The sequence below is a fragment of the Oncorhynchus masou genome, unplaced genomic scaffold (genome assembly GCF_036934945.1).
Source record: "Oncorhynchus masou masou isolate Uvic2021 unplaced genomic scaffold, UVic_Omas_1.1 unplaced_scaffold_1017, whole genome shotgun sequence".
Classification (NCBI taxonomy): Eukaryota; Metazoa; Chordata; class Actinopteri; order Salmoniformes; family Salmonidae; genus Oncorhynchus; species Oncorhynchus masou.
The window spans coordinates 196,124-212,709 of record NW_026999875.1 but is presented as its reverse complement, the minus strand read 5'-3'; the positions used below and the strand labels follow the sequence as shown (position 1 = coordinate 212,709).

The 16,586-nt window shown below is 42.0% G+C and overlaps 1 protein-coding gene across 1 annotated transcript; it reads left to right on the top strand.

Annotated features, from left to right (window-relative positions):
- The first annotated feature begins 3,799 nt into the window (after nucleotides 1-3,799).
- Nucleotides 3,800-15,438, top strand: LOC135528685 (CD209 antigen-like protein E). The gene is made up of 6 exons (XM_064957796.1): nucleotides 3,800-4,203; nucleotides 9,534-9,635; nucleotides 9,737-10,042; nucleotides 10,267-10,403; nucleotides 11,882-11,991; nucleotides 14,881-15,438. Exons 1-6 carry the CDS (start codon nucleotides 4,062-4,064, stop codon nucleotides 15,011-15,013), a joined length of 930 nt encoding a protein of 309 aa, XP_064813868.1. The 5' UTR covers nucleotides 3,800-4,061; the 3' UTR covers nucleotides 15,014-15,438.
- Nucleotides 15,439-16,586: the final 1,148 nt, after the last annotated feature.

The window sequence follows — 16,586 nt, the reverse complement described above, 5'->3', positions numbered from 1 at the left end:
AAGGGTGTGTTAAGTTTTTTATAAAATTTCACTATTTTTGACTTTTGACTTTTGACTTTCTATGAAATCATATTCCAAATGGAGAAAACATGTGCCTTATGCCCAAGTTAAAAAAAAATATATGAAAAAGAATATGACTAAAGTATGTTGATACAGTTCTTATACATGTGTAATTGACACAAAAATCTAAAGAATTTTGAAAAACGGTCCAGAAAGCACTTTTTTAGTGGTGTGTGAAGTTTTTTATGAAATTTTGCAATTTTTGACTTTTGACTTTTGACTTCCTATGAAATCATATTGCAAATGGACAAAACATATGCCTTATGCGCAAGTAATTTAAAAAAAATATGATAATAAAATTGGACAAAATTATATTCATACAGTTCTTACACATGTGTAATTGACAAAAAAAAGCGAAAGAATTTCGAAAAACGGCCCAGAAAGCACTTTTTTAAGGGGTGATAAGTTTTTGACAAAAAATTCATTTTTTCAAAATTTTGCTTTTGGATGTTGACTTGGGTTGCATTTCCAATATGAAAAACCAAGGTGGAGCGCACACGCCACCTGTTGGATTTTTAAAGTGTTTACAACTGGCATTTGCCATTTGGCATTTGCAATACATTTTGCATGAATCAACGCCGAATTGGGTGGTATTGGACACCGTGTATATGGTTTGTCCTATGCCAATGTTTTCCCATTCATTTTTGTCCATTTCAGGGGGGTATTCCCTTATTACTGGTGAAGGGAGGAATTACACACAGGACTCCTCAGACACACCCCTTATTACTGGTGAAGGGAGGCATTACATACAGGACACCTCAAACACACCCCTTATTACTGGTGAAGGCAGGTAGGAATTACATACAGGATACCTCAGACACACCCCTTATTACTGGTGAAGGGAGGCATTACATACAGGACACCTCAAACACACCCCTTATTACTGGTGAAGGGAGGAATTACATACAGGATACCTCAGCCACACTCCTTATTACTGGTGAAGATAGGAATTACATACAGGACTCCTCAGACACACCCCTTATTACTGGTGAAGGGAGGAATTACATACAGGACTCCTCAGACACACCCCTTATTACTGGTGAAGGGAGGAATTACAGACAGGACTCTTCAGACACACCCCTTATTACTGGTGAAGGTAGGAATTACATACAGGACTCCTCAGACACACCCCTTATTACTGCTGAAGGGAGGAATTACATACAGGACTCCTTAGACACACCCCTTATTACTGGTGAAGGGAGGAATTACATACAGGACTCCTCAGACACCCCCCTTTGAGAAGTGAAGTGCTCTCTTCTGAGCCAGGTCTTATGCAAATGATCAACATGTAATTTACAGTAAGTCGTTAGCTTTTTTTTTTACCAGGAAGAAGCCTGTGACACGAAGCCTCTCACACAGAGCTGTTGTTACACCCATTCAGACTTCTGTACTTATTGACACCCTTACAGAGCTGTTGTTACACCCATTCACACTTCTGGACTTATTGACACCATATTGTCCTCTTATAAACAGGGAGTTGGTAGAAAAGTTTGCAATGCAGTTAGTTTCTGTCCACTTGTTTTGATGTAGATAGAGGATGAGGAAGAGGGAAGTTGAAGAAGTGCGATTTAATGTGAACCGTTGGCCCTCTCTGAAAAAAGATAGAGACATCTCTGAATAACTATTATCTTTGGTGTTCATGTCACACAGGAGACAGTACATATAGATCTCAGGCCCTCTCTGAGAAAGACAGAGACATCTCTGAATAACTATTATCTCTGGTGTCCATGTCACACAGGAGACAGTAAATATAGACCATAGGCCCTCTCTGAGAAAGACAGAGACATCTCTGAATAACTATTATCTCTGGTGTCCATGTCACACAGGAGACAGTAAATATAGACCATAGGCCCTCTCTGAGAAAGATAGAGACATCTCTGAATAACTATTATCTCTGGTGTCCATGTCACACAGGAGACAGTAAATATAGACCATAGGCCCTCTCTGAGAAAGACAGAGACATCTCTGAATAACTATTATCTCTGGTGTCCATGTCACAAAGGAGACAACAGTTATTCTTTGTGAGGTCACCGTCTTGCATTGAGCTACTGTTCATCCTGCTGCTGGTGTCAGCATCACATCACAGTCTCAGTTTAAACCACTGCTTAAAGTTTAAAAGCCAACAACACTTCCTCTGGCCGCCTTTCCTTCCAGTTCTCTGCTGCCAATGACTGGAAATAATTGCAAAAATTGTCTGAAGCTAGAGTCTTACATCTCCCTCTCGAACTTTAAGCATCAGCTGTCAAAGCAGCTTACCGATCACTGTACCTGTACACAGCCCATCTGTAAATAGCACACCCAACTACCTCATCCCCATATTTTTACTTACCCTCTTGCTCTTTTGCACCCCAGTATCTCTACTTGCACATCATCATCTGCACATCTATCACTCCAGTATAAATGCTAAATTGTAATTATTTGACCTCTATTTATTGCCGTACCTCCCTACTCTTCTACATTTGCACACACTGTACATAGATTCTTCTATTTTTCTGTTCTATTGTGTTATTGACTGTATGTTTGTTTATGTGTAACTCTGTGTTTTTGTCGCATTGCTTTGCTTTATCTTGACCAGGTCGCAGTTGTAAATGAGAACTTGTTCTCAACTAGCCTACCTGGTTAAACAAAGGTTAAATAAAATTATTAAAATAAAACTTAAGGAAGTGGACCGCCATAGTTTCAAATGGTGATTTACCTGAAAACCCTCTGAGACAGATGCAGACATACATTCTAACACATATCTCTGAATAACTCTCCTCACTGAAAACACCATAGATAAAAACAAGTCTACATGGCTATCGATGATGTGGTTTAATATGGGTTAAATGGGTTAATCAGCTAAGAATCTGAAGCGTTAGGTTTAACTTCTTTGCTGTGTGTGAAGATAGACAGACTGGCGGGACAGAGAGAGAGAGAAACATATTTGTGACCTTAGACATTTACACCCTCCCTTCCTCCCCAGAAGAGAAGAGGTGTGAGTAAACATCTTTGAATAACTATTATCTCTGGTGTCAATGTCAACTGTTTATGTCCTTCAGAGTGTGGGGAGAAAGAGAGGGAGATACAGAGAGAGACACAGCGAGGCAGATATGGAAAGAGATAGAGAGAGCATATTTTGGACCTTAGACATTTAGACACCCCTCCCTCCCCGGAAAAGAAGAGGTGTGAGTAAACATCTCTGAATAACTATTATCTCTGGTGTCAATGTCAACCAGGACACAGCATAGTGTATAAAACTCTACATGGCCATTGATGGCTGACCACAGAGTGCAAGACGTAATGCAGCATTTCAAAGATTTTATCTACACTGTAGTAAACTAAACTAATATAAACTATATATACAAACTTATCTACACTGTGGTAAACTAAACTAATATAAACTAAATATACAAACTAATCTTCACTGTGATGAACTAAACTAATATAAACTATATATACAAACTAATCTACACTGTGGTAAACTAAACTAATATAAACTAAATATACAAACTAATCTACACTGTGGTAAATGAAACTAATATAAACTAAATATACACACTAATCTACACTGTAGTAAACTAAACTAATATAAGCTAAATCTACAAACTAATCTTCACTGTGATAAACAAACATGGTTTTCAGAAAATAAGTCTGTGGTCACATGGTGGTGGTTCGTGTCGTACTATTGGTTAGACAGTTTCCCCTTTAATGAGGTTGACTGTTAAAACCATCTCTGACATTAGACTGAGTCATACAGAGACTCCAGCTGTGCAGCGAACAGACACAAACTTACAACTGAGATAACAGCAGACTTTACAACAGTAGAAGTTACAGCAGTAGAAGATACAACAGTAGAAGATACAACAGTAGAAGATACAACAGTAGAAGATACAACAGTAGAAGATACAGCAGTAGAAGATACAACAGTTGAAGATACAACAGTAGAAGTTACAACAGTAGAAGATACAACAGTAGAAGATACAACAGTAGAAGTTACTTCATTTGAGCACAGCTGTGTAAAGATGTCAGAGGCAACCTATAAAAACAGAGATGGATTGAAAGGGGAAAAAACAAATGAGACCATGAATATTGATGATCGTATACCGATCAACAAAAGACCCAGCATGCCCCGCAAGAAGGATGGAGCTGGTGATCAACATTCAGGTAACAGTTTATCCTGGTGTAGTGCTCAACACGGACACACACACACACACGCGCACACGCACACACACACGCACACGCACACGCACACACACACACACACACACACACACACACACACACACACACACACACACACACACACACACACACACTCTCAAATCTAATTTGCATAAATATTTACACTCCTGAGTCAATACATGTTAGAATCACCTTTGGCAGCGATTACAGCTGTGCGTCTCTGGGTCAGTCTCTAAGAGCTTTGTACACCTGGACTGTACAATATTTGCATCTCTTTCAAATTGATTGTTGATCTTTGCTAGACAACCATTTTCAAGTATTACAGTCAGATATAAGACAACTGAATGTAGGCCAATCAGGAACATTCACTGTCTTCTTGGTATGCAACTCCAGTGTCGATTTGGCCTTGTGTTTTAGGTTATTGTCCTGCTGAAATGTGAATTTGTCTCCCTGTGTCTGGTGTAAAGCAAACTGAAGCAGGTTTTCCTCTAGGAAGCAGGTTTTCCTCTAGGTGTTTAGCTCCACTCTGGTAATTTTTTATCCTGAAAAACTCTCCAGTCCTTAACGATTACAAGCAAGCACATAAAATCACCATTGGCCTCATTGTGAAATCCCTGAGATGTTTCATTCCTTTCTGGCCAATGAGTTAGAAAGGATGTGAGTATCTTTGTAGTGATTGGGTGTTTATGTTTGACCAATAGGTGCCCTTCTTTGCGAAGCGTTGAAAAACCACCCTGGTCTTTGCTTGTTTGAATATGTGATTGAAATTCACTGTTTGACTGAGGGATCTCACAGATAATTGTATGTGTGGGGTACAGAGATGAGGTAGTCATTTAAAACATAATGTTAATGCTTACCCCGACCCCGACCCCGACCCCATCCCCGACCCCATCCCCGACCCCGACCCCAACCCCAACCCCAACCCCAACCCCAACCCCAACCCGACCCCGACCCCGACCCCGACCCCGACCCCATCCCCAACCCGACCCCGACCCCGACCGCGACCCCGACCCCGACCCCATCCCCAACCCGACCCCGACCCCGACCCCGACCCCAACCCCAACCCCAACCCCAACCCCGACCTTAATCCTGCAATGGTTGCGTGGAAATTGAATTAACATAATACAAAAATCGACATCCGTCAGTTTTAGAAAGAGACACGGGCCACATCTCAATCCACTGCATCCTCCCTTTCACAGCTAGAGCGGTCAGACCATGAGACATGCTGAATATCGGGCCACATCTCAATCCACTGCATCCTCCCTTTCACATCTGTGGTGGAAGGTGGCAGATCTAAAGGGGTCAGCCCATGAGACATGCTGAATATCGGGCCATATCTCAATCCACTGCATCCTCCCTTTCACATCTGTGGTGGAAGGTGGCAGATCTAAAGGGGTCAGACCATGAGACATGCTGAATATCGGGCCACATCTCAATCCACTGCATCCTCCCTTTCACATCTGTGGTGGAAGGTGGCAGATCTAAAGGGGTCAGACCATGAGACATGCTGAATATCGGGCCACATCTCAATCCACTGCATCCTCCCTTTCACATCTGTGGTGGAAGGTGGCAGATCTAAAGGGGTCAGACCATGAGACATACTGAATATCGGGCCACATCTCAATCCACTGTATCCTCCCTTTCACATCTGTGGTGGAAGATGGCAGATCTAAAGGGGTCAGACCATGAGACATGCTGAATATCGGGCCACATCTCAATCCACTGCATCCTCCCTTTCAGATCTGTGGTGGAAGGTGGCAGATCTAAAGAGGTCAGACCATGAGACATGCTGAATATCGGATCTTCTCACAAAATCGTATGTAGCATCTGAACAGTTTGGCCTACAAACTATTATGGACGTATATATGGAGATAGTTCAGTGCCTAAAATAAGGGGATAAATACATGTAAAAAAATATAAATAAAATGTTTCCTGATCTCTATATTATTACATGAAGGGCACTTTTCGGCATTTGGTGTATGTTGATGAGAGACTCCATATTGCAAATGTACGGTCCCTTACCAGACGTGCGCGAATGTTTCTAAAAATTTGATACTAGATGTCTGCGAATGTCTGTAAAATTCGCCGACGGCGGCGAGCCGTGCATCGGGGCCAGATCTTCGAAAGAAGTCATCGAACGAAGTCTCTCGTAAAGTCGGTTTCTGTTTTAAAAATGTTCACATTTTGGCAATTTTTCTGCTGTCCCGGTAAATTCCAGCAGATGGCGAATGGAATCTTATTGCAAATGTACAAAACATCACCAATCACGACATGGCCATTTCTACTAAACGGAAAAGACTTCAAAGACGAAACTTGTGTTAAGGCCATTTTTCTGGGATTAAAGTTTAAAAACAAAAATAGAGCGCTAATTTGACCGCTTCACGTCAAAGTACATGAACCTACTTTGTCAGGAAAAAAAGAACCAGTCATGTATCTATTGTAATTTAAGAAAAATCGCACAATGTACAATTGGTGATGTTGAAAAAAATATTTGTTTTTTTACAAAAGTTACAGATCCAGTTGCAGCGTATCCGTTAATGCGGATTTCTGAGCTCTGCAAGATTTCTGTAATTTTCTGTGATTTTCTGAAATAACACACACTCATTCAACCCTTTGTAAATAAGTCAGTTCTTAACGTGAAAACTTAAAACTCAATATTCTATAAGAGCCTACCCCAAGGAGGATATGTGTTCACTTTCAGCTTCCTGTGTCAACCGGAAGTGCCTTAAAATGGTCTCATAGCTGTTTCGAAATAGTTAAAAAGGTCAGATCTTTTCTAAACTTCATATGTGTGATTAGGCAACCCTCATGAACTGTAAATCAGTCATTTCTCCCAACAGCCAACAGATGTCAAAGAAAAGCTCTCTCACACACACAGCAAGGACTTAATGACATAGTGTGGGGCTTACAGACACACCGAGCCTGCAATTGTTACCTTTGTTCGAACTATCAAAGAACCGTCATACCATCACGAATCCTTAGAAACTTGTTCTAGAGCTCAAGTCAATAGTGCACGGTGAGTAATGTGGCTCTAGAAGGTTCTCAGACCGAGAAACAGCCTCGTACATTTGCAATAACTTAAATTAATTTTAACCATCACGAAAATGGCAACATTTAGAAAAGTCTCAGAGTTGTAAGACTAGGTGCATTGAAACCAATATGGCCCATAGAGATGGACCCTAACGTTTCTGTCCGATAACTCATTCAAGGACCCCGTAGCAAATTTGGATTTTCAGCACCAATTAAGGTCGCTGCTCGGTTTCCAAATGACCTATCGAGCCGAAACTTGGGATTCAGGGTGGCCTCAGCTAGGCCTACACATAATGTCAGAACTGGACCTGCAGCTAGAATGTAAGTACGTGATTAATGTTTTTATTATGGATTAAACAGAAGGCGCTGTGCATTTTGGGCTTGCTCTGAAATATGTGATAGTTGTCTTCTAAATGAGTTGGAAAAAGTGGGTTTGGTGTCAGTTTGTATCAGTTTGGTGTCGGAATAATATCGAATTGACTGATGCATGGTGACTTGCTTGGTGACTTGTCTATTTGCAATATGTTTAAACAGTGATAGACCATCAGCAAATTGACATTCTGAAATCAACACCAACAAGCGATGGAGAGGAACCACTATCACTGAACATCCCGAGTTCATCGGGCCAGTCAATGTTGCATTTCTGCAGTGTTTTTGAGCATGTCAAATGTGTGATGGTAAATATCCATTGAAACATATTGCAAATGGACAGCCGTGCAACTGGTGACTGGAATGGGTTACCAGGAGCACATTTTTTGAAATGTTTGTTAATACTGTTAATGGGGAGCAAGTGGTCTACGGTTGGGTAGGGAGCACCCCCCACCCGTGCCCACCCCCCATCCCGTGCCCCTGGTCATTTTGGACGTTTTTCTTTCTTTAAAAAAACGGGGGAAAAACCAACAGAGTCCCACTTCTCCCTCATCATTCATGACAAATAGACCATCTAGATTGATTCTTGGCTTAACATAGTGCTATTTTTCATTTGGGCAGTATAAATGCCATTTGGACATGGTTCATTGACTTTTGGGTTTGGAAACTGACTTCCTATGATCGTACATGGCAAATGGACATAACATCCTGATTTTTTCAAATGTTCAAAATTGGACCCTTGGTCTTGACTTGATGTGCATTTGCAATATGAACATTTACTGTGGAGCACGCTCGCCATCTATGGGATTTTTGCTGTGTGACACTTGGCATTTGCAATATGTTTTGAATGAAATGGCATCCAATTGAGTGGTATTGTAAATCGTGTACATGTTTCTTACGGTGCCAATAAGATCCTATTAATTGTTGTCCATTTCAGGGGGGTATTCCCTTACAATTCTTAGACACTTCAGAACTTCCTTTTGATATTTTTGGGAATTTTCTGTTGTTCCATGTAGTGAGTCTGTTGTAAATGTTGTATCTTTATCTCTGCATTGTTGGAAAAGGACCCGTAAGTCAGCATTTCACTATTAGCGTATCACGTTTAAGGGAAGACCCAGATGCAAACGATGTACGAAGTAACAGAAGTTTATTACTAGAACAGGGGGCAGGATCAACGACAGGTCAAGGGCATGCAGAGGTCAGTAATCCAGATCAGAGTCCAAAAGGTACAGAAATGGCAGGCAGGCTCAGGTTCAGGGCAGGCAGAATGGTCCAAATCAAGAAAAGAGGAACTAGAAACAGACAGGAGCAAGTGCAAAAATGCTGGAAAGCTTGACGAATGAAACGAACTGGCAACAGATAAACAGAGAACGCAGGTATAAATACACAGGGGATAATGGGGAAGATAGGCGACACCTGGAGGGTGGTGGAGACAAGCACAAATTCAGGTGAAACAGATTCCGGTGTGACAAGCATATTTTTACGAAGCATGTGACAAATAAAATGTGGATTAAAATACGTTCCACAACTAATTTTGGGGGCCTGAACTCTGCAATATGTTGAAGCCAATATTCTGGAAGAAGTTCTGGAAGTCAAGCAGTAGAACACGTGAGGTTCTGGAACTCAAGCAGTAGAACATGTGAGGTTCTGGAACTCAAGCAGTAGAACACGTGAGGTTCTGGAACTCAAGCAGTAGAACATGTGAGGTTCTGGAACTCAAGCAGTAGAACACGTGAGGTTCTGGAACTCAAGCAGTAGAACACGTGAGGTTCTGGAACTCAGTTCTGGTGTTCTGTCCTTTGTCAAGCTTGTGTATTTCCCTCACTGATTCAAACAGAAAATTGACACAAAAGTCGATACAAATACAACTCTGATAAAAGAGCAAGTTTTTATGGTAATAATTTGTGCTTCAGTGTTTTGTCAGTGGTGGAAGAGATACTCTGGAGCTGCTGCAGTGTGTCTGGGGCTGCTGTGTGTTCTCCTACTGGCTGGGATCATAGGCCTGTTTCTCTACCGTGAGTTTGATATGTTCTCACTCAAACATTCTTCATCATCAGTGGTGTAATGACCACCAAATTCCACTGTTACCTTGTTCATTGGTCGTATTGTTTCACAGAGAGAAACCAATTGACCTGTTACAACACCCTGACTGAAGAGAGGGACCAGTTACAGACCAGCGGAAACAATCTGACTGAAGAGAGAGACCAGGCCAAGACTAGCAACAACACGCTGACCAAAGAGAGAGACCAGCTACAGACCAGCGACAACACCCTGACCAAAGAGAGAGACCAGCTACAGACCAGTTACAACACCCTGACCAAAGAGAGAGACCAGCTACAGACCAGTTACAACACCCTGACCAAAGAGAGAGACCAGCTACAGAAAGAGACAGAACTTCTGAAACAATCTTTAGTTGAGAAAGGTGAGTCTAATTGTCTCATAACTGTTCTGTTTGACAGTCTCTGTATCAGTTCACATGCCACTTACAAAGAGGAAATGTAACTTTTATTAAATGAAAAATGTGAGAAAAAATGTATGACTTCCGAACCGTCCATTAGTTAGTGTCCCGTCTTCCTTGACTGTCTGATTGATACTTAATTCAATGCTGTATTAAAGTGACTAAAGCAGGAAATGTTCAACTTATAGTTTGTCTGGAAGAATGGAAGAAGCTTGGTAGTAGTTGTTACTACGTCTCTACTGAGTACAAATCCTGGGAGGAGAGCAGACAGGACTGCAGAAATAGAGGAGCAGACCTGGTGGTCATCAAGAGCCAAGAACAACAGGTGTGCGAGAAAGAGAGAGAGTGACAGAGAGAGTGAGAGAGTGAGTGAGGGAGATAGTGAGTGAGTGAGTGAGTGAGTGAGTGAGTGAGTGAGTGAGTGAGTGAGTGAGTGAGTGAGAGAGAGAGAGAGAGAGAGAGAGAGACAAAAAGAGAGTGACAGAGAGAGTGACAGAGTGAGACAGGGATGCAGCTTAAGCCCCACCCTCTTCGGCATATATATCAACGGATTGGCGAAGGCACTCTAGAACAGTCTACAGCCCCGGTCCCCACCATACTTAGAATCTGAAGTCAAATATCTACAGTTCGCTGATGATCGGGAGCTTCTGTACCCAACAAAGCAGGGCCTACGGCAGCACCTAGATCTTCTGCGCAGATGCTATCAGACCTGGTCCCTGACAGTAAATCTCAGTAAGACAAAAATAATGGTGTTCCCTAAACATCAGCGCCACAGGTAACTTCCACAAAGCTGTGAACGATCTGAGAGACAAGGCAAGAAGGGCCTTCTATGGAGGGCCTTCAAAAGGAACATAAAATTGACACGCCAAATAGGATCTGGCAACAAAAAAAGTTAATCGGTTATAGAACCCATTGCCCTTTATGGTTGTGAGGTCTGGTGACAAATATCAAATTGAGACTCTGCATACATCATTCTGAAAAAATATCCTCTGTGTACAACGTAAAACACTAAATAATGCTGCAGAGCAGAATTAGGCCGATACTCCCTAATTATCAAAATCCAGAAAAGAGCCGTTAAATTCTACAACCACCTAAAAGGAAGCGATTCCCAAACCTTCCATAACAAAGCCATCACCTACAGAGAGATGAACCTGGAGAAGAGTCCCCTAAGCAAGCTGGTCCTGGGGCTCTGTTCACAAACACAAACAGACCCCACAGAGCCTCAGGACAGCAACACAATCAGACCCAGCCAAATCACGAGAAAACAAAATAATAATTACTTGACATATTAGAAAGAATTAACAAAAAAAACAGAGCAAACTGGAATGCTATTTGGCCCTAAACAGAAAGTACACAGTGGCAGAGTACCTGACCACTGTGACTGACCCAAATTTAAGGAAAGCTTTGACTATGTACAGACTCAGTGAGCATAGCCTTGCTATTGAGAAAGGCCGCCGTAGGCAGACATGGCTCTCAAGAGAAGACAGGCTATGTGCTCACTGCCCACAAAATGAGGTGGAAACTGAGCTGCACTTCCTAACCTCCTGCCCAAAGTATGACCATATTAGAGACACATATTTTCATCAGACCACAGAAATCCACAAAGAACTTGAAAACAAACCCAATTCACATTAACTCCCATATATATTGAGTGAAATACCACAGTGGGCATCACAGCAGCAAGATTTGTGGCCAGTTTTCCCTTCTGAAATTTAACTACTTGCAATTAATATTTGAAATTGGAAAACATTTTTTTGGAGAAGACTATGTATTAACAATGTTGAATCTCTCCTACAACTACAGACATTAGTCAATTGGTTATGCGGGGTAAAGAACTATGTCTGGATTGGTCTGACTGACTCTGCTTCTGAGGGGACCTGGAAATGGGTGGACGACACACCACTGACCAAAAAGTAAGACATTAATGAATTCTGTGTCACTATGACATCACTGTCTGGAGTAGTATGTTCAAAATGGAAAGCCTGATTCTCCTACAGGTATTGGAACAGTGGACAGCCTGATTCTGTGTTGTTTCTTCTACAGCACATATGTCAGAGTCAAGGCCCGCGGGCCACATCCGGCCCGCGAGAAGGTTTTTTACGGCCCCTGGGATGATCATGATTTATTATTAGAACCGGCCCGCAGACCGCAGCAAGCCGGCAGCCCGCAGATCTTTTACACGCACCAATACTACATTTCCCACAATGCAACGGTGACGCACCGAGCAGTAGGCTGCTTCATTTCAATATTTATTGGCACAGCAGTCGTCAGCATCACAGTAAAATTAACTTTCAGATACCCATCAAAAATGGCAAAACGGAAGGTGGACACTGAGAACCGGGGTTTCAAACAAGGTGGGAGTCGGAGTATATGTTCACGGAGGTAGCTGGAAAACCTGTGTGTCTTCTGTGTGGAGAAAGTGTGGCGGTACTGAAAGAGTATAATCTGAGACGACATTATGAAACGAAACACGCGGACAAAAACAAGAATATGGACATGGAACAAAGGCTACAAAAGGCAGAGGAATTAAAACGAGGCCTCAAATCTCGACAGGCTCTGTTCAAAAAAGCCAAATCACAAGGCCAGGCTGCTGTCAAGGCCAGTTTTATTTTGGCAGAAGAGATCGCTAAATCAGCCCGGCCATTTACGGAGGGGGATTTCATCAAAAACTGCATGATTAAAGTTTGTGACGAAGTTTGCCCAGAAAAAAGGCAACTCTTTTTAAATGTGAGTCTGAGCAGAAACACCATTGCCGAGAGAGTAGACCAGTTGTCCATCAATCTAAAAGAGCAGCTTGTGAAAAAGGGAAAAGATTTCATTGCATATTCCTTGGCTGTGGATGAGAGCACCGACATTTCTGACATTGCCCAGTTGTCAATTTTCATCCGCGGAGTGGACTCCAGCCTAAGCGTGACAGAGGAGTTTTTGGCTTTACGTCCTATGCATGGCACAACTACGGGGCATGATTTGTATGAAGAGGTGTCAAGATGTGTAAATGAGATGGAGCTGCCTTGGGAAAAACTCGTGGGTTTGACAACCGACGGAGCACCTGCGATGTGTGGACACAGGAGCGGACTGGTGGCGAAGATACGGGAAAAGATGCAAGAGGAAAACGCGACAGGTGAGCTGACAGCTTATCATTGTATCATACACCAGGAAGCGTTGTGCGGTAAAGCCTTGAAAATGGAGCATGTAATGAGCATCATCACGCGCACAGTTAACTTTATCAGAGCCAAAGGTTTGAATCACCGCCAGTTCAAGGCATTTCTGACGGAGTTAGAAACGGAGCATGGTGATTTGCCTTATCACACAGAGGTGCGATGGCTAAGCCAGGGAAAGGTGCTTCAAAGATGTTTCGAGCTTCGTGAGGAGATTTGTCTGTTCTTGGACAGCAAAGGGAAAGACACAACACAACTCCGAGACGAAATGTTTCTGTGTGAAATGGCTTTTCTGTGTGACATTACGAGTCATCTGAATGCAATGAACTTGCAGCTGCAGGGTCGGGATCATGTCATCTCTGATATGTACAGTACAGTGAAGGCATTTAAAACCAAACTGACTCTGTGGGAGACGCAGATGCGGAAAGAAAATTTGAGCCACTTTCCCAGCTGCCAGACCATGAAAGAGAAGCTCTCTACCAGTGCGTTCCCGAGCGCACAGTTGGCTGATAAAATAGGTATGCTTGCCGCTGACTTTCGACGCCGATTTGCTGACTTTGAAGCACAAAAAGCAGGTTGGAACTGCTCGGTAACCCATTTGCTGTTGACGTGGAAAGCTCACCACCAAACCTCCAAATGGAGTTGATTGACCTCCAATGCAATGATGCACTGAGGGCAAAATATGCGGCAGTGGGTGCTGCGGAGTTCGCCCGTTTCCTCCCCGACACAATGCCCCAGCTGCGCATCCAGGCTGCTCAAACGTTGTCTATGTTTGGCAGCACATACCTGTGTGAACAACTTTTTTCTTTGATGAACCTGAACAAAACATCACACAGAAGTCGACTTACTGCTGAACACCTCCACTCAATTCTGAGGATTTCCTCAGCTCAGAGCCTTACCCCGAACATTGATGAACTTGTGGAAAAGATGGGACACCACCAAGTATCACCCTCAACCTCAAACAAGTGAACATTACTGTGCAATCACATATTTAGAGTTTTTACTCAGTTCAAGTTTAAAAGTTAAAGTTTAATATTTGTTTTCACTGCATGTTACTTCTCCTTAAACAAAGTGTTGTTTTTGATTAATAGATTTTTGCACTTTATTTTATTGTATTTCAATCCAATTATATTTTAAAAATATTTCAGTTGAGTGGATGATAGAAAATTGCTATTATTGTTTTTTTCTTTGAAGTAAATTTAGCCCACTTTTGCTAAAATAGAAAATATAGGCTACTGATGGTGCCTTGAATACCGGTTTCTTTCATTTAATGTTCATGTTATGGGGATTTTTATATAAAGGAAATTTGTCTTTTGTGTCTGTTGAAAATTAAAGATTACTGACAGAGCCATAAGAAAATATTGCTTTATTTATCTGATCATATTGGAATATATTTGTTAGGTTTTCAGTAGGTTCAATTAGGTTCACTAGACTATATGCGTCATTTAAAATTTTTTCAATGAACATTCGAACAGTCCGGCCCTCGGCTTGTAGCTAAATTTTTTATTTGGCCCTCCGTCCATTTGACTTTGACACCCCTGTTCTACAGTTATTATTGGAACAGTGGACAGTCTGATTCTGTGTTGTTTCTTCTACAGGTATTGGAACAGTGGACAGTCTGATTCTGTGTTGTTTCTTCTACAGGTATTGGAACAGTAAAGAGCCTAATGGTGGAGGAGCAGAGAACTGTGTGTATTTCTACTCCTGGTCATCAGACAGAGGAGCTTGGTGGGACTATGACTGTTCCTATAAATACAGATGGATCTGTGAGAAATAGGATTCATCCTCGGTACTCTCTGTACTGCTAAATAAGATTATGCTCAGTATTGTCAATCGTAAACTATTTTCTGCTTATTCAATTTACCTTGTCAACTACATACAATATATAACAATACAAATGTAGAATACATTATAATAAAAACATATGCAATAACAATACAATGAATTGATGAGAGAAGGACTGTTCTGTCTGTTGTTGAGGAAATTCACAAAAAATCAAAGGAAATGAATTAATTATCACAGTCATGGAGTTTATTGATGTTCATTTTTATTTGAATTACTTTTTACTTTAGTCTACTTGCTAAATATTTGTCTTAACTCTTCTTGCACTGCACTGTTGGTTAAGGGCTTGTAAGTCATCATTTCACTGTAAAGTCTACACTTGTTGTATTCGGCGCTTGTGACAAATAAAGTTTGATTTGATTTGAGACCCTTTATACTGCGACACAAACAAGTCATATCAGCATGGTTGGTTCCTGCATGAGACTGACTGATAGCACACCAGACTTCTTACCTTGAAACTGAGATACTCCTTTTGGTTCCCAGAGCAATGTTCTGGGTGTACTGGGAAAATGCTTATACAGTGACAGTGAGAGTGTTGATTCCTCCCATATACAGTCAATCAGTTACTCACATGAACCCAACCAAGTTGGATATTAGAAAAGCAGCATTATTCTAAACATACGAGTGGATGAACAGAGAGAAAATGTCACACTCTTAAATAATAGTAGATCTAACATGGAGTCTAGAAGGACTGTTCTCTACTGTATAATAGTTGATCTAACATGGAGTCAAGAAGGACTGTTCTCTACTGTATAATAGTTGATCTAACATGGAGTCTAGGAGGACTGTTCTCTACTGTATAATAGTTGATCTAACATGGAGTCAAGAAGGACTGTTCTCTACTGTATAATAGTTGATCTAACATGGAGTCTAGGAGGACTGTTCTCTACTGTATAATTTAATATAATCTCTGACACAAGTCTGCAAATACAAGTACCAAAGAGATCAGATCAATAGACTCCGTGTATTTTTGACTGCTGCTTTACCATTTCACAGCCACTAGCAACAGATGTGAACTACACAAAACAAACAAAGGTTAGTGAATCCTCTTCTCGTCGTCTTTTAGAAGAGAAAAGGCTTATTTTCACTTGTCAATGACTTGCTGTTGTTGGATATGCTCAACAACTCAGCTCTGTCTGGGCGAAGGACCCGGTTTGAAAGGAGACGCCTTTGAACCTGCCCGTATAAATACCTTGCCATACAGTTGTATAGAAGGCACACCTGCCACGAGTCCTCACAAGGCCATAGAAATCGGTAGAGTTCACACTGTGTCCTGGTCTGCATCCTCTCGGATGTAGCACAGACTCCCCCCCCCCCCCCAACCAGTATGGGGACGGACGGAGCACAGACCCCCCCAACCAGTATGGGGACGGACGGAGCACAGACCCCCCCCAACCAGTATGGGGACGGACGGAGCACAGACTCCCCCCCCCAACCAGTATGGGGACGGACGGAGCACAGACTTCCCCCCCCCAACCAGTATGGGGACGGACGGAGCACAGACTTCC